The 17,896-nt window shown below is 44.3% G+C and overlaps 2 protein-coding genes across 3 annotated transcripts; one reads left to right on the top strand and one right to left on the bottom strand.

Annotated features, from left to right (window-relative positions):
• Nucleotides 1-2,776: 2,776 nt before the first annotated feature.
• Nucleotides 2,777-11,858, bottom strand: LOC116329388 (paternally-expressed gene 3 protein). 2 transcript variants are annotated; one of them, XM_039615761.1, is made up of 3 exons: nucleotides 11,715-11,858; nucleotides 7,834-8,148; nucleotides 2,777-7,574 (listed from the first exon to the last, which is right to left on the bottom strand). In XM_039615761.1, exons 2-3 carry the CDS (start codon nucleotides 8,137-8,139, stop codon nucleotides 4,293-4,295), a joined length of 3,588 nt encoding a protein of 1,195 aa, XP_039471695.1. In that variant the 5' UTR covers nucleotides 8,140-8,148; nucleotides 11,715-11,858; the 3' UTR covers nucleotides 2,777-4,292. The 2 variants fall into 2 exon arrangements, with proteins under 2 accessions (XP_039471695.1, XP_031607251.2); XM_031751391.2 differs by lacking the exon at nucleotides 11,715-11,858 and adding an exon at nucleotides 10,487-11,017.
• A 79-nt stretch (nucleotides 11,859-11,937) lies between these two features.
• On the top strand, nucleotides 11,938-17,409 carry LOC116329440 (charged multivesicular body protein 1b-1-like). The gene is made up of 8 exons (XM_031751459.2): nucleotides 11,938-12,502; nucleotides 12,820-12,917; nucleotides 13,011-13,157; nucleotides 14,170-14,238; nucleotides 14,331-14,438; nucleotides 14,582-14,625; nucleotides 14,818-14,890; nucleotides 16,874-17,409. Exons 1-8 carry the CDS (start codon nucleotides 12,487-12,489, stop codon nucleotides 16,919-16,921), a joined length of 603 nt encoding a protein of 200 aa, XP_031607319.1. The 5' UTR covers nucleotides 11,938-12,486; the 3' UTR covers nucleotides 16,922-17,409.
• Nucleotides 17,410-17,896: the final 487 nt, after the last annotated feature.

Genomic DNA, 17,896 nt, shown 5'->3' with positions numbered 1-17,896 from the left:
CCCGCGGGTTCCTGAATAAATCTGATAACTAAGAGTGAAGTAGGCAGACGGGAGGCACAGACAGCAAACATAATTGTCTGCCACTATATTCCACATCGGTGCACAATTTTCCACTACTTTAAGAGGAAGTTAAAGCCATCGTGGTGCGAGCTGAGCGTGAAAAACATCACAGATGGGTTGGCGCCGCTCGGAGAGAAAGAAAGTGATATGATCGACAGCTTTGATTCCTCAAGGTTTTCTGATTCAGGGCCCATGTAAGGCGTGCATTTGGCAAGTTCGCCTTTAAGAAATCATCCATCCATGTCACAGAGTCGTGACGACACAGACTTCTATCTAGAGAAATGAAAAAACTATTTTTGAAACACTCCACTCTGCCTGCCCAATTTTTGCTTTTAAGGATGAATTACCGGATAAAGTAAGAGCGCATCCGTTTCAGAGCGGGGGCGGCGTGTGTCTGTGTGTGTTCCTAAAGTGGGGGAATTGGGTGTGTGGGTGTGGTGGGTAGCATTAATGATGCAGCAGACACTTGTCTTTCTGACTGCTTTATTTCTTTGAGTATTTATCCCCCCCCCTAATGTTCACATGTATCCTCAGCTGGAAGAGGACTGAGTCACTGCAGCCATGGAAGCAGGTGGGTGGGTAGGAACACAGTGGATAGGAGGGCGAGGACATGGGTGTGGGATGTGGGGTAGTAGGAGATGAGGGAGGGGGATGATGAAGAGGGAGGTTGTAGTGAATGAAAGAAAGAATATATGAATGGTGAATACTCTGTGTCCATTTTATTGCTCTGCACTGCTCAGTCACTGAAAGACAAATTCTGTCTGCAAAGGCAAATAAAGCCATCCCAACTGGTTTTGGACTCTTACAGTCGCTCGCAGGAGACTTTAAAGGGTAATCGAGAGAAAGGAGCAGAAAAATTAATTCATGGGAATATGATCGGGGGAGTGGGAGTAGGGGGAATAAATTTGTCGGCAGCCTTAATTATCTTAATACACACTTCAGGCAGAGCTACATGTTTCATCCCTTAAGCCTCAGCTAACCCCAACTTGATGCTTTGCTTTTCTTTTTTTAACATTTTTTTCCCTTGCAGAGGCTAAATGTGCCCACAAGCGATTCCAGATTTAACTCTGAGGTATAAAAAGATTAGGCAATGTGAGCATACCAAACTAGAACCCGTACTGTGTTCATAAAATGGTGCTGAGAACATCATCTAATCAAATGTATTGGCCTGAGTGTGTGAGGGACAGAAAGAGACAAAGGCAGATGTGTGGGTGATGTTCTCTTTTTGTCACACTGAGTTTGAAAATGTTTATTGAGGGTGGACGGGTGGGCAGACCATTAGGAAAATTGATGTGCATGCAGATGTGTGTGGACATGTGTGTGTGTGTTCCTGCTCTGACATCACTACTGCCGTCACTGCAGCCACCTCACGGTGACTCCCTTGTGACTGAAGGCCTGACAACCTCCCACGCTCTCCCCATCAAACTCCCATGCTCCTGCTCCTCTCTCGCCTGGCTTTATCTATAAACCCACCCCCCTCCCACCTCACTCACTCCTCGTCCCCTGCTTTCCGTCTCCTCCTCAGCTCCTTTTATTATCCATACATCTTCTCCGTCCACTATCTTTTCACCTCACCCACCTTCTTTTCCTTCTTCCTGTTGTTTTTTTTCCATCTCTTTCTCCCCCTCATTTGGTGTGTGGGTCTTCCCTGTCTTCCGTCATGCTCTCTGCACCCACAGTGCTCCCTGTCTGTGTCTCTATGGAAACCCTGAGTGGACATGAGTAGCTCAGAGGTCTGTGAAACACTGATACAGACACTATTAGATCACATGCTCCCGTTTCCTCTCAGAAAGCCGCGTGCGTGTGCAAGCCTTACTGTGTGGGAATAGATGCTGCGTGACCATGGCAATACAGCCTCCTCGCAAGATACACCCCGTCTCCCCCTGTGCCTATGACCTATCAGTGGTGTGAAGTGGGAGGAAAGGATGGAATGAGGGAGTAAGGAGGGAGCCCTATTGTTTCATTATACTGTAAGTCTCTTCAATTACTAGCTGGGGAAAGGGACCACCTGATGCCGCCTCTGCACAAATATTCCCATCAGAAGAACACACACAAAGCTGTGTTACCATGGCTTCAGAGGACTCTTGACTTACATTCATTTCTTAGAGACATACCTTAACCTTATCACCTTACCTTAAAATATGTCTCCATCTTATACTATAGTGATTTAAATTGCTTTATATCCTCATAAAGATGACAAGTCCCCATAAATATGACTATGTAAATAGATTTAGGACCCCGTATCATCATAAATTCCAACCCATACAAACATACACACACGCCGTCCCCCTCCTCTCCTTTCTCCCCTATCACTCTCACACCTCATGAACCGTACTCTCCTCACATTTACACATTGTTGAGCCTGCTGTGTTGCGTAGCTCGTGCGTCATCTGAGTCCAAACACATCAGAAGGACAGGTGATTTGTGATAAGAGGCCTCGCACAGACAGAATTTTACAGCTCTGGGTCGCTCTCCTGGGCACCATCGTTATTTGTCGGTCACGCTTAAGTGGATCATTACGGAGCGTAATCACGGGGAAGGATACGTAAGCTGCACAGCATGTCATTTCGGGAGTGCCGTGAGGTTATGAACGTGCGTGCAAAAAGGCAGGAAAATACGATAGTGGAATTCTTTTTCTCTTTGCAGTCGAAGCGTTAACTGATTTGAAACGAGGGAAAAAAGAATCAGTTTCACTCACATGTGAAGGTTTGTCGAGTCTCCCCTTTATTTTATCAAAATGTACATACAGAAACTACAACAGGACTACATTAAAGAAGACATCAAAATGGGCAGCAATAACAGGGGTCAACAACTGAACAAACACCCAACCCAGCCCCAGGCCCACCCCATTAACATCCCCAGTGCAGTGAGATAAAGACATGCCAATGATGTCTCACATTTAGGCACTTGATTTCCCTACCGAACCATCTTTGGTCATAGTTGCTGTTTCAAACTGAGATTCAAACAGGTTTGAGGTGGATCCAAACTTGATTCACGTGGGTTCTGCTGCGAATCGGCCGAAGCCGATTTACGCTGAGAGGAGTCGCATGAGTTTAAAAGCAAATCGGTTTAGACAGAGCTGCATCTGCCAGGTTTAGAGATGACCCAAAGATGGTTTTAACCTGACCGCCTCCATAGAGTAAACCGCAGTATTAATTAAATTAACACCAGATGATACAATACTTCACATGATTACAGAAAAGACTCCACAACAGAAAGGAATCAAGCAGCACATCTTAACACAGTTTACCTGAAAACAATGCAGTGTATTTTCACACGATATACTGTAATCAATACGCTGTACAGTCTATTCCAAAGGCAATGTTGTTAGACTTTTTTTGTAAGAACTAATCAGTCTTTTGACCACTGAGTATAATCTTGGAAAGTCTTGCAAAAATAGATCAATTTTTAATAAATTAAAAGCCTTGTTTTGATTGTAGGATGTGACCTTTTAAGCTACTCATGCATTGTCTAACTTTGTGTGTATACAGTAATATGCGTTACCTTGTATCTCTTTATGTATGTGTGTCTATATGTATGAGAGTGTTTTGATAAAAATACTGTACACACTAGTAGACTTGTCCCTCTGTCCTTTTTTTGGAATACACCTCCTTCGGTAAAGGAATAACAAAGTTACATTAAACTGTTTAAGAAGCATAGTAGTCACACAGTATTTGGCAGTGAACAGTCCTAATTTATCCATGCACAATATCAACCACAGGCAAGGTCCACATTCTGAACAAACCCATTAAGAACAACACAGTAAGAACATGAAAAGAGTTTACAAGAATTTAAGACCCTGGAAGTGTGTGTGTGTGTGTGTGTGTGTGTGTGTGTGTGTGTGTGTGTGTGTGTGTGTGTGTGTGTGTGTGTGTGTGTGTGTGTGTGTGTGTGTGTGAGAGAATGTCAACAGCACATTTGGTTTCCCAGGGAGACCAAAGGCCTATGACTCATGTAGTGCATACAGCATTTTCTGGAATTTTTAACAATATCGGAAGAATTATTATTTTCCACAAAGCCCAGATAATTACATATAATCATGTTAGAACCTTACAGAGTACTTAGGGAGTTTAGTGTAAAAACCCACTCAATCCCACCCCCATAGGTCTATTATAGACCAAACAGTTTATCCCTGGATTATATTTCCATTCTCAAGCTTTTTCTTCGGGGCAAGCTCCATCCCCTAGCCCAACTGTGTATTTTGTATAATGACATGTATATCCATGCATGTTTTACACAAGTCCAGTTTGCGGGTGCAGGTGTAAGGGGTAAGGTTGGTACAGCAGAGCTGATCCCCCTTGGGGTATGTAGTAGCTGCAGTAGCTGGGTTCTGCTAGATAGGGGGCAGTGTGCTCAGCAAGGTACGGGGCAGGCTGGTAGAAGCACGTCACATGGTCTGTGTTGGGTATTATGTTCTGCTCTCCCAGAACCTTCAGTGCCAGCACTGTGATCATATTCAGTGTTTGACGCCTTTCGTGTCCCATCAGGCACACTGTGCTGTCATCTACCACACGACGCAATGTCATCAAGTACTGGTACTTGCTTCTCTCCTCGCCGATAAAATGGTTCTTCAAGTAGGACAGGATCTTTCGCTGTTGTTCCTGCACGTCAGGGAAATCAATAAAAAAGCGTGAGCACATGTAGCGCTCCAGTGTCTTTATCTGAGTCTCGCTGGCTGGTCGGTAGTCTCGCACCAACAGGTTGCTGTATTTCAACAAGCCACCACCTCGAATCTCTTCGGGGTTCCTGGTAGCAATCAGGCGGTAGCGCAGGTGGTCCATGGCTGCCTCAAAGTCACCATACATGCTCTCCGCCAGGACCTCGACAGCAGGGACTGAGTCAGACGCCTGAGGAGAGTCACACTGTTCAGAAGTGTCTGTGGTTACCTCAGGGGCCTCTTTGTTCTCAGGCACAGAGTTGGCTGCCTCAGCGGCTTCTGGAGAGGCAGATTCCCCGGGGCATTCAGACTGAGAGTGAGGCAGAACATGTGAGGTGGAACTTGGGATTGTGATTGGAAAAGAGACAGGCTCAGTAACCTGAGGCAAAGATGAGATATATTCATGTTCTTTTTTAACCTCCAACTGTAAGAGAGGAACTCCCGGCTGAGGGGAAGACTCTTTAATCTGTTCATCACTGTCTGTGTTTAGTATCAAAGGCTCCATGTCTGAAGATACCTGAGGTACAAGGTCCTCCGACTCCACCGGTGGAGTGAGGCAGAGGAGGGGAGGGCTCAGGCAGGGGGAAGGGGGGGTGAGACAGAGCGGTGGAGGGCTCAAGCTGAGCATTGGAGGGGTGAGGTAAGGAGGCGAGCTGAGGCAGGATGAGGTAGGGCTGAAGCTTAGGGTTGGAGAGCTAAAGCTAGTAGCAGGGCTGACAGTGCTTAGCATCGGAGACGAGAGGCAGTGAGATGGAGGGGTCAGGCATGGGGGAGGGCTGAGGATGGGGGGGGGAGTTAGGCAAGGAGGGGACAGACTGAGTACTGGAGGGGTGAGACAGGACACAGGAGGTGTAACACAGTGGACAGGAGAAGCTGAACTGAAGGCGGACCCTTGCGGGCTGTCACTTGGCTGACTCACAGCCATCTTTTTGGTCTCTTGTTCTGTTCTGGAACTAGAAGGATCTGATTGTGAAACTAACATGTCCACTGAGTCAAGGGGCTCTACTTGTTTGGCAGTTTCTGTAGGGGAGGACTGACTGGGCTCACTGAAATCCACATGTGTAGTTGGTGTTTCAGTAGGGCTCTGAGTAGCCGTTTCACCTGGGTCTTCTGTGGCTAGCTGAGAAACCGGTGGGTCTTGAGGTAAAGCAGACATGGAATTCAGAGTAGAGGTGGAGATTATATCAAGGGCTGGATCCAGATCCGGAGATGGGCTAAAGTTAAGATCTGAAGCTAGGTTACTGGAAGGACTAGGTTCAGAATTAGTTTTAAAAGGAATGGTGCTTGTTGGGGTAGCTGTAGAGTTTGAACTGGAAGCAGTTGGCTCTGTGTTAAAGGCTATCTCAGGGTTTGACTCCAGGCAGGGCACAGAAACGAGTAACTCGTTTTCAGGGAGTGAGCTGGGGTTAGGACTGGGGGTGACCTTTCTGCACATCCTCCGAGGGGGTTTGGGGGATGAGTGTTTGAGCACCACCATGTGAGATAGTCTCTCTGAGGCCTTACAAGGGGGAGGAGAGGAGGTCTTTTTGTCAGAAGAAAGGCTAGGTGGTGGAAGTAAAATATCCTGAGTATCTGGAGGGTTAGCGGCATCAAGTGTGTTAGGTGTTTTTTCTGAGTTTTCTGTTTGTTGTGTGTTGTCAATCTCCAGCAAATCCTGTGTGTCGGGAGGCTGTGTGCTGCAAAGTGTGAGAGCGGAAGAGGAGGAGCAGGAACAATCAATACCCTGTGTGCTCTCTGTGATTTCACATATTTCTGTGTCAGTTTTCCTCTCTGCTTCTATTTCTTCCTCTGTTTCTGCATTTCTTTCATCTGCTAACTTGTGTGAGGATGTACTAGTGTGTAGAGCTGGCACATGTTGAGTTTTATCTTCCTCACTGCTGCTCTCATACTCTCCGAAAGACTTAGATACGTTTGTTTTATCACATTGCTCTGTACTGCAAGGGTTTTCTCTAAGGTTCAGACACTCTCCCTGGGTTTCGTTTGAGGTTTTTGGCATCTCAGACTGTCCCATCTGCTCTGCTAGTTCTTTCTGTTCATCAGGGGGTTTTGTGTGGTTAGCAAGTTCTTTCTGGACAGAGAGTTCTCCGTGGTTTGAATGTGCTGGTGGTAAGTCGTCACAGGGCTTTGCTTGCTTTAACTGTTCTACCTTTGTTGAGCCTTCAGTCTTTTCTGAGAGCTCTGGCTCATGTTCAGTCTGAGCTGGTGGTTCAGCTTCCTCAGGGGCTTGTTTCTTTTCTGACAAAGATGTCTGGTCTGTCTCGTTTAAGTTTTCTCTGTGCTCTGACACTTCCTTCAACCCTTCAGGTATTTTCTCTTTGCTGTCTTTCTCCAGTGCGGCGTGTTTTGTCTGGTTTGAATGTACAGTTTGTTGTGAGAATTCAGTCTGAGAATTGTTTTCCTGCACCTCATCTCTCTGTTGTTTCTGGCTGTTTTGAGCACCTTCTTCCCTGAAAATGTCTCTATCTGTGGGCTTTTCTGTTTCTGGCGCAGCCGTTTGATTCAGCAGGGAAGGAGAGTATTTATTCTGATTCTCTGCGGGCTGGTCCTTAACTTCAACCTTATTCACTTTGCGCTGCGAGTCCTGCTGCATGTAAGACTCTAGAAGACGATCCAGAATGATCTGGAAGGAGTCTACGCTGAACTCAAATTGCCGCCTGAGTGCACTCACAAATTTGAGCTCCAGGTTTTTGCCACTGTTGTTTGAGAGGGAGATGAGGCTCCAGCGGTCATGTTCGTTGAAGACTTTTACCATTTTCTGGACATAGGCCTCTTTCATTGTGGCGTTGCTGATCCGTTCCCTGTTGACCGCAGCAGGCAGAAAGTCCAGCAAGCAGCCCAGCACTGACTCTTTGATCACCTGGGAGGGCAAAAAGTTAACAGCATGACAGCTACAACTAATCACAACAATCTACTGAAATAAAAATCATTGCTGTGGTTTAGGTTTTGGTATAATCTAGTTAAAACAAGCATGATCGATTCAGCTACAAATTAATTATGGTTAGGATTACAATATCATGTTTAACAGAACCCCGGTAAAAATCATTTGCAACCCCTACACGGCTTATTGAAAGCTGTCAGCGCACGTAACTGGAGCCTAAAGGCTACAGTAATCTCACCTGGAACTCCTCTTGAGTGGGCAACTCCACTCCAAAGATGATGTCCAAGTCCTTGTAGCTTGTTCCGTTGTCTCGGACAAGGACGTGGCTGGCCGTGGAGCCGTTCAGACGAACATCTCTAACTGTGATTCCCTGCTTCTGCAGCCTGGCCCGCACGGCAATGATGATGTCACGAGGACGCAGCTCCAGTGTGGGAAAATTCCCACGGCCGTGGATTGGAACCACCTCTGAAAGAACCTGATGGAGAACCTCCACCTGCTCAGCGTTCAGGCTGTGAAATCGCTGACTGGATTTCTTTTCAGACATGCTGCTGCCCTGAAGGGAGGGATGACAATGAGAGTTTATTACAGCTCCTCAATGAAATATGCTATGTGTTTAACTCTCTCTCTCTCACACACACACACACACACACTCAGTATCACTCATATGCACACTCTCTGCCAGTCTGCTGTCTGCAAGTCACAGCTTGGCTGACAGCTTTTCCACAATGCTAATGTAACTGCTGTGTTGACAAGCTGACACATGGAGCAAACCACGCAGATGTGCTTTGCATAAATACTCTTCAACTGTTCACCCAGGTCACAGCAAATTATGGGGAAGTGGTGGAGTTACAAAAAGAGTCTGAAACGCTTTACAGTATTTACTACTCACGACTTACAACGTGTTAATTAGTCACTTTATTTACACTCCATCTATTAATAGCTGGCTCAGGATTTAGTTTAATTCCTTTAACTCAAAATATAATCTTTACTTAGCCTTTGTATAAGATAATAATAACAGATAATAAAATGTAATCTTTGTTTATTATTTTCACCAGACAAGAAAGGGTTAAGTTGAATGAGTCATCACCAGCAGACTGCATTAATCACACCAACGTCACTAATTAAAGACACACATCTGTTTTTGTGGCCGTGTGTGCAGCACATGATGCGTGCATATTGCAATCAATAACTCCATCCATTTGTGGGACTGCGTGCTAAACGTATAAAAAAATTCCAACCCAAATTGAAACAAAGAGAAATTAAATATGAGCTAATTATGCTGTTTGGCATTTAACATGTGCAGTCCTCCTGGCACTTACACACTCAGCCTCTGCATCCAGACTCCATTAATCAATCTCTACAGAGTCAAAATATTTTCAATAAGCTGCACAATACCTTTATTTGCCTAACCAAGTCAGTCTGAAGAGTCTCTGTTAAGTGACTGAGTGTGCGATTGTGGGCGCCTGTCAAAGTGTTTCGGCGAGTGAGTGCTCGTGTTCGAGTGTGCAATTGTGGTTCATAGCAGCCCATTATGATCTATTGTTTGCTTTAATCAATAGTTGTCACTCAGTGCTACATCTGAATGCAGCTGATTGCTATGATTTGTCAATACTAGCAGGCTAAACAGTGGGATAATAATGAGCAGTAATCAGATGCTTTCTGGTATCATTTAGTCAGACACCAAAGGGTTATAGGCTGTAACAACCACAAACACAATCTATAATGGGGGCGTCTTAGAAAGCTTTGCATGCATTTCAACAAATACTAAATCAGCATAAGTGCAGATCGTACATAAAGCTACAGAAGTACAGAAGTTGCTTTTTTTTGAACAACTGCTTACCAGGATGAAAAGAAGTTGAGTCTTAGAGCACAGAGCTCCTAAATAGCTTTTGTGGATGAGACATCGGCTCATGTGTCCCACTTTAACCAGGCAAACTTCACATCGCAAAATGATCATACATCCAGAGCTGATACAAACATCTCCAGATGTTTACACTTATCACACATACAGCGACACAATGTGTTGACGAGGCACTGCGGGAGCGTTTTTCCAACTGGCCCCTTGTATTTCCCCCACAACCCCCTCCCCCTTTCGCACTCTCCTGCAAACTTGCAGCCTGAGTGACTCATCCAGGCGTATCGGCTCAGCTCACACATAATCTATAGCCACTGAAAACCCAACAAATCTGAGAACCTCATACACACTGGGCTACATGTACAAACAAACAATAAGGCTCTGTAAACTCAGGTGAATGTCTTGGGTATAAAATCTGTCAAGTAGCACACAGGAGGAAGAGTTAGTCCTGTGGTTAGAATACTCTAGATATAGCCAGAGTAATTATGTGTGTCCTTTATATATACCTATATATAGATACATATATATATATGTTATTTGCATGCAAGTCCTTGATTTTTACTTTTATCCCTTTGAAATATTATAAACATATGAATGCTGAAGTGGAAGACAACTCAGTAGGCTACTTACTGAGCTTATAACACAATATTTACTGAGCAGAATGTCTGTATTTTTAATGCAGTGCTTGAGTTAACCAGTACTTTGCTAAAATAAATAAATAAATAAAAATACAGCTATTAATTTTTCCCATAAAAGTTAAAACCTGCTGGGTGTTATAGTTCACCACTTGTACAGTTTCACAGTCCTTTATTACCTAGAATATACTGGAAGCTATACAAGAGCCCCACTGTGTTTCATTCTGCCTTGGTGCTCTTCCCTCTAATCAGCTAATCACGCACTTACTTACACCTGAGGTGGCAGGTGGAGGCAATTAAGCGCAATGAAGTGCCTGCCACGGTAAAGGGCAGCACTCGTGAGAATTAAAAACTTAAAAACGGGATAAAAAAAAAAACTTCACAGAGCTGAGTGTTCTTACCTGTTGCTGAGGCATCTGAGGGAGCGAGCGGCTCCCGACTTGTCAGCGGGATGAAACAGCGGGTATCCACCGAGCTACAGGTCCGGAGAGTTCGTGTTTTCTACTGGCTTTGTTTTTTCTTTTGAAGTCCCTGCCCGCTCCGTTTAGACTCGATGCTGACGCGGCTGGGTCCCTTATAAGGCATGCGTTGCCAGAATCTGCGCGCGAGTTCATTCGGGCGCTGTCCGGGAGGCGCGTGGTGCTGAAATGAAGAATGAAACGAGTCCTCGCGCTCTTGTTTCTCCTTCGGCCGCCTGGAGCGTAACGCAGTTTCCATAGCGACCTGCCGTCATTCAGTTATGACTGGGGAGTGCGCGCGCACGCGCGTGTGCGTATGAGTGCGCGTGCAGCAGTCTTCTCACAACAATGGTGGAGTTGTGGTGGTAAAGAGGGCGTTAACAAGTGTCAGGGATAATTCGAGTGTTCGTGACAGGCCTGCATTAAGAAGAATAAAAGTTTACAGGACGAGCTAATCACAGCCGTGCAACCTGTGCGTGTAGCAACAAATTCTCACTTTATTATGTGGCCTTTCTGTGTTTGACGTGTCAGCGCTGAACTCAACTGCTACCACATCGCCTCAGTATTACACCGTGGCTGAGCTGAGGTTGAGGCCACAAATGTCGGGACATGTGGTTTTGGGGGGACATTTTCTCAACCGCTTCTCATCACGAAAACATCATTATATCTAATGCTGTGTCCACACAAAGTGTCAGCAGATACAGTATGAGTCATCCATGCAGCTCCCTCCCCCTAACCCAGCCTTAATCCCCCCCCTCCCCAAACCCGAGCCCTCTTCGGCTGGCCGGTGCACGCACACACTGGAACACTTTCTCTATCTGGACAATTACAGCCAATAATCCTTCTCCCCCCTTCATACTGCAAATTCTTGCTCCATCCCTTAAAAACCTACTTGCACAAATCCCCGCGCCTGTTCCCTTGCCGTGTTAGCTCACACGGTCGTTCTTTCCGCGCGGAACTCTATAAACAAGCAGTTACAGATGTTACCTAGCTACGTGTTAATGCATCCGCAATAAAGTGGAAGGATATGCGTGAAAGCGTTAAGTCAAACACGACTGGCTCTGTGGAAAAGGTCAATTTACTCCTTCTCTCTCTCTTTCTCTCTCTCACTCACTCACACACACACACACACACACACAAATGACGTCACTAGACGTGTACCACAACCTACCGATACCGGGTAAACTATTTTTAGCCTGGATGGAACTTGTCTGCTTTGCTTTGGACACGCGCACCTAGTCCACTTTTCCAACGGTCGTGACGTAGAAGGCGCGCGCACGTCACGCAGAATCGTGATCAAGTGTGACGACGGTGAAAGGTGGCCAGAAGTATCAGCGATTGTATTCAAAGATAAAGATTAACTAAGATGGTTCACACATCTCTCTTCTGCCGCGATACAAGGGTTTTAGTCATAGATCGACATTGTTAATGCAGATAATTTATTCATTATGACAAAGCTTATTTTGTACGTGTAAATATGGGTCGAATAGTGGGCTATTAATAAAATATAGATGCAAATGTTGAGAAAAAAGGTCATAAATGCCATCAAAAACAAGAAGGAACATTCGGGAATAGTCGTCGTGTCTAATAGACACTCTTTAGCGCATGCGTGATAAGAGAACGCCCAATCTTTGACACTTAGTAGCGTTTTTTGCGTGCGATGGAATTTCTTTTTTAACTGCCTAACCAACGGATTAATATTTCACGATTATAAGACCATTTTTGGGGACAGAAAGACAAATTAAAAATCTACCACTCTTTTTTAACCGAATTAAAACAAAAGCGGAAGTATCTGCAACCGATGCATCTTGCCTCGCTACACTGCCGTATGGTACAGCCCTCAAAAATCAAAACAAGCATCTCCGGTTGAAAAAAAGCGAGTATCTGGATGCTACTTTGTACATTACGAAACTCAGTAGTTGTCTCAGAAAAAGTCTTTCATCATGTCGAATATGGAAAGTATCCTTTCTCTAAAGACGATACGTACATTTGCCTAGCAAAACCGTAGCTATTCATAAGCTGGGCTTGGCAACTAAGCTAACTCTTTCCTACATGGAAGTTCTGCTCTGTCGTGTAGTTATGAGCAAAACATGACCTTGTTTTCACGTTTCTCTTTTTTTATATTTGGCTAAATTTTCACTAGCATCATGAGAACCACTGACTTGGGTTAAATAAGCTAAATGTATTCAGACTCGTCCTTATAGCATTAAATTGTAATTTGGATTTATTACCAGTGCTCTGCTAACATGAAACAACCCCTTGACCAGCTGCTCAAGAACACTTGTTCAACCTCAAGTTTGCTGCCAAGGAGCTACAGCGTAACTCCAGGAAATGTGATAAAGAGGAAAAGTCAGAAAAAACTAAAGTGAAGCAGGTTGGTTTGGTACACTTATTAGAGTCCGGAAAAATTGGCCCACAGCTTAACTGCACCGCGTGTTACACTGTGTGTGTATGCTGTGTTTCTCAGGCTATCCAGAAGGGTAATATGGAGGCAGCCAGGATCCATGCAGAGAACGCCATCCGGCAGAAGCACCAGTCCATCAACTTCTTGAGGATGAGTGCCCGGGTGGACGCTGTAGCCTCTAGGGTCCAGACAGCTGTCACTATGAACCAGGTCAGGACTGTGGGTCATGGGTTTGCAGGTCACTTCTCTTGCCTTTCCACTGTAATGTAAACGATGACCACCGAAAAACTCTTTTAATGCCATACGTTAGGACAGAGATGGTTCCTGGCTTAAGTTGGTTGCACTTTCCTTTTTATGTTTCATTCAAAATCAAAATCAGTTTTGTTTCTCTTGGATTGCAGTGATTCTAAAGAATGATATAAGTAATTATAGTTGTGTAGTGCAACTATTCCAGATATTTGTCACACATTCAGATGTGTAAATGTAGGGTTTATTTTCATGTTTAAAAGATTATATCTGTAAACCAGATTTCATCGTAGCCTTGCATGTGCTATGACATCAAAACCTCTTGTCCTACATATACAGGGAGTGTGCTCGTTCACCACATCAAATGTTATGCATGTATTTTTTTTTTCACTGTGCATATTCTGAAAATGACATCTTATTTCAGAAGATGAAGAGGTGAAGAGCGCAGCCACTTCAGAGTCAGGCAAAAGGGCTCGCAGACATGCAAACAAAAAGACACCAATAACATAATGTCATTAGAGGTGCTTCAGACCTTGTGCTATTAGCTCCTCGCTCTTGTGAGAGTGACGGCCTCTTTTAAATTGCTTTAATTCAGCATCACTACAGGAAAGGCACCTTTTCACAGAGTAAAGCGTAATAATGTCTGCAGAAATGGAAGGAGTGCGTGAGATGTTACAGCCGAGCAACACCTCTGAGCACCCTTGTGTGTTGCTATAATACCACTGCCTCTCATTAAAGCTAATGCCATGGCATTCATTATAAACCCATTTACCACAGCTTGTTTACCTAACGGTAGGTTTGTTTTTGACTAGATTAATCTTTAATCAGCGTCATCCTAGAACTATTAGAGGTGCTTCTAGTGTGAGAGAGAGTCATGATAGAGTGTCTAGTTAAAAGGGTCAAAGTGACACCTAGTGGACATGTTGGGAAACAGCACCCGAGCTTCAGTAGTTTATTTCATGTTTTGTTTTCCCAGGTGTCAAAATCCATGTCTGGAGTGGTGAAGTCTATGGATGCTACACTGAAAAGCATGAACCTGGAGAAGGTTAGAGGCTGTTTGCAGCATATGGCACAAAAACTTTTCAGGAAATTTCTATTCGTTAATTCATTTTTTTGGCTCACTGTGTTTCTGCACAGATCTCTGCACTGATGGACAAGTTTGAAAAGCAGTTTGAGACTCTTGACGTGCAGACAGCTCAGATGGAGGATACCATGAGCAGCACCACCACTCTGACGACACCTCAGGTAACACTTCCTGTTATCTCCCAAGAAGGAAACACTCCTGAGCCCTTGTTGCTGCTTATGCATGCAGGATCACTGCATTTTTATTCAGTCATTTCATTTCTAAAGGCCGTTTTTTAATTACTATTTGCTTGTTGGGTCCCTAGAATGAAGTGGATATGCTGTTGCACGAGATGGCTGATGAAGCTGGGTAAGATCTCTACGCTGTCTAAAAGCATTAGGAAAGAAATTGGCAACTGCAGTGCATAAAATGAACTGTACTAAAAGCTTTATTCAAATGACTTTCATTAAGATCTAGGATGCACCTCTTTCACTGTTTACAAGGCTGCCTTGAAACACAAAAGGCTCATTAAGATTAATTAATTAGATTTTTATTTTTCAGTTTGGATCTTAATCTGGAGCTTCCTGCAGGCCAGACCTCTTCACTGGCTTCATCTGTGGCATCAGCAGAGCAGGTAAGATATTCATTGTTATATTCTTTATGCAGTTGTGCTTAAAAAATATCAATTATTATCTCCCACACCAGGAGAATGAGCCAGTGGTTGACTGATTCACGTTGTATATATACCAGCTCTTAAACATCTGTCCTGTAGAGCCGTGGCTGTGGTGATGTATGTGTGATATCTGACAGGGTTTTATTGAAGCAAGTCATCAGACCGGCCCTCTGATGTAAAAAAACCAAAAAAATCTGTGCCAAATCAAGCGTGCTGATCCATCCACTGTGCCGATCCCACGGGAAATGAGGGAGCAAGTGAATGTACCTACTTGAAACCCATAAGTATGCAGGTCACTCTGTTATTGTTAAGCAGAATTTATGGTTCAGTGAGGGTAGCGCAGCCGGGGATAGCCCATCTACCTGCAGACCAGTGTGTGGGCTACTCTTGCTTGTGCTGTGGAGAAGAGTGTAAGTGTGAAACTGAGTGTAAAGATCAATGAAAGTGTCCACTGACCCGCTGTCTGTGCTTTTCATGCTGTATTTTTGTAGTCATTGAAGTTTTTTTTGCGGTTCTCCAGTTCCCGGTAAACTCCGCTGTTGCTCCTTTCTCTATTCCAGCTCACTTGTCAACCAGTCAGGATTTAGTGAATGCATACGACTTCCGCTTTCAGCGCTGTTGGAATTTTGGAAAACTGCAGAGGAGCAAGTCTGTGTTGGGTGAAAACTGTGATATGCTCGTTGTCCGAATGGAAGTGTGTATGATGGTGGACACATTTACGGGACCATAAATTATGCTTTAGTCTGACCAAACCATCTGAAAGAGACTTCATGAGGGTGGGCTGAGGGCCCAATGTCCTCTAGTGGACTCTGTGCTCACCGCCCAGCATGTGGAGCCCGATTTGCATTTTCCATAGAACACCAGGATTGGCAGGTCCACCTCTGGTGCTCTGTGCTTTTCACAGATGAGAGCAGGTTCACTGTGAGCACGTGACAGACATGAAAGGGTCATGAGAAGCTGTGGAGAATGTTATGCTGCCTGTAACATCGAACATTGATTCTGCAGGTTGATCATTTTCATTTCCATCAAACGATGTGACATCCCTTCACTCCTAACACATTACCTCGTCCAGTCAGTGTAGATATCTATGTGATTTCTTTTCCCAGTGAGATCTGATGTGTTTTCAAAGTGTTCCTTTAATTTGTTCGAGCAATGCGTGTTCTTCACATGCCATTAAGGGTCAGTCAGTGGGATTTGTGGAACGTTTGAAGCCACAAAAAGGACCATCATTGTCCTTCATGTTTAAGGAAACTTGTCTTTTATTGAGTTTTTCCTCAGTTTGTTTTGTCCTTTTTATTAGTGTGATTGCTTTGTTACTCATCTTTAAAGAACATTGTTGTCTGTCAGGCTTAACCCTGTATCCCTGTACACCACACACAGTTACAGCAGTGAGCTGGTTGGATTTTACTTAATGGCTCACGCTCTGTTTCACTGTATTACATTTGGATGAAGATTGCTTGAAGCCGAGAGACTGGTTAGCGCCCCCCTGGGAACAAGTGCTAGGGAAAAATATATATTCCCGGAAAGCAAAAGAAAATTTGAATTTCAATCATTTAGCGGGTTTCTGGAAGTTGCAAGGATTTTGGATCGCCAGGGGGTCACTGACTGGTTTCCAGGCATGCATGACTGGGAAGATAGCTAACAGTATCTTAGTTCCTGCAGCCCTCACTAGGATGACCTGCTGTCTGTTGTTTTGAAAATGTGTACATGATGCTGGCTGCAAACTAAATCTACCTACAGGTATAAATATTTAACGGAGCCTGAACATAAAAGATTTACAGTTTTTATAACTCTGTTCTTTTCTTCAGCCCTAAAAACACACAAGATCAATATATCGAACTGGACTATGAATGATTTAAAACCAAAGCTCCTGTAATAAATGTTTCCTTTTACCTAGCTGTCTCCTTCTGCTGATTTCTCTCTCGTCTTTCGTGTCGTCATCAGGATGAGCTCTCCCAGAGGCTGTCCAGGCTGCGAGACCAGGTGTCATAGTGACACGGCGAGGAAAACAACAAGGAGGGACAAGAAGAAGGAGCAAAAACACGGAAGGGCCAATAAAAACAAAAAGTGCAATGTGCCTGCAGGCTTCATGCCCTCCTTTATGTTTTTTTTTTTCTTTTGAGAAAAGCCTGAAAGCAGAAAAGGACGTTTTTATAAAAAAGGAGGTTTACAGTCCTGCAAGTGCGTACAGCTATTACCTCAGTCTAAGCCGTTTATGTTGCATGTGTATATAATGCAAAGCAAATATATTTATTTATGTACTAATTTATTTCCTAACTGAATGGATATTGTAAGGGCATACGTTTAATGCAACTGCTGACGGTGTTGACACTTGATTTTTGCTTCCAGCGTCAGCTTCGCTGTCGTAATACAAAATTCTCCAGGTGAAATAGTTTCCTTGAGTATTTAATAGAATTTTCTTCATGTAGCAGTAACCACCGCACTGCTATTCACAAACAGAAAGTCATTAAAAGTATTGCAAAATCTCGTCCTTGTCACCTTTTTTCGTTGTTGTTGTCCTTGTCATTTTGTGTTTTGGATGAAGTATGCAGCACACATTCCTCTCGGTCTCTCCATTTTTCTGCATGCCCCTCCCTCTTTCTCTTCTTCAACAGGGAACAGATGAGAGGTCAAAGGTGTCACCTGTAGAGGAAGCAGCCTTCTGCCACTCGCATGCCAGTACCTCATTACACACACACACACAGCGTATCTCTGGGAGGGAGGCACGTCTCAGCTGGGAGCCATTACAGGTGCCGTCCTAACACACACACACACACATACACACATATCTTCGCATGAACACGTTTGCAACCCTTTAGCGAGGGGAGCTCTCTGGAGTGACACTCGGTCACCTCTGACCTCTTTTGTGTCCCTCCTAATCATCATCAGCACACACTTAACTACATCCACAATCATCATCATCATCATCAGTGCTCGCAGACTGACACGAGTCTCTTGTTTGCGCTT

This window comes from Oreochromis aureus, linkage group 2 (assembly GCF_013358895.1).
Source record: "Oreochromis aureus strain Israel breed Guangdong linkage group 2, ZZ_aureus, whole genome shotgun sequence".
Lineage (NCBI taxonomy): Eukaryota > Metazoa > Chordata > Actinopteri > Cichliformes > Cichlidae > Oreochromis > Oreochromis aureus.
The sequence above is the reverse complement of the archived record's forward strand: the minus strand, read 5'-3'. Positions and strand labels throughout refer to the sequence as shown.

Coding starts and splice junctions, on each gene's coding strand:
- LOC116329440 (XM_031751459.2), top strand. Junction 14,239..14,330: donor AAAGCATGAACCTGGAGAAG/GTTAGAGGCTGT, acceptor GTTTCTGCACAG/ATCTCTGCACTGATGGACAA. Junction 14,891..16,873: donor CTGTGGCATCAGCAGAGCAG/GTAAGATATTCA, acceptor TGTCGTCATCAG/GATGAGCTCTCCCAGAGGCT.
- LOC116329388 (XM_031751391.2), bottom strand. Junction 7,575..7,833: donor CCACTCAAGAGGAGTTCCAG/GTGAGATTACTG, acceptor TTGCCCTCCCAG/GTGATCAAAGAGTCAGTGCT.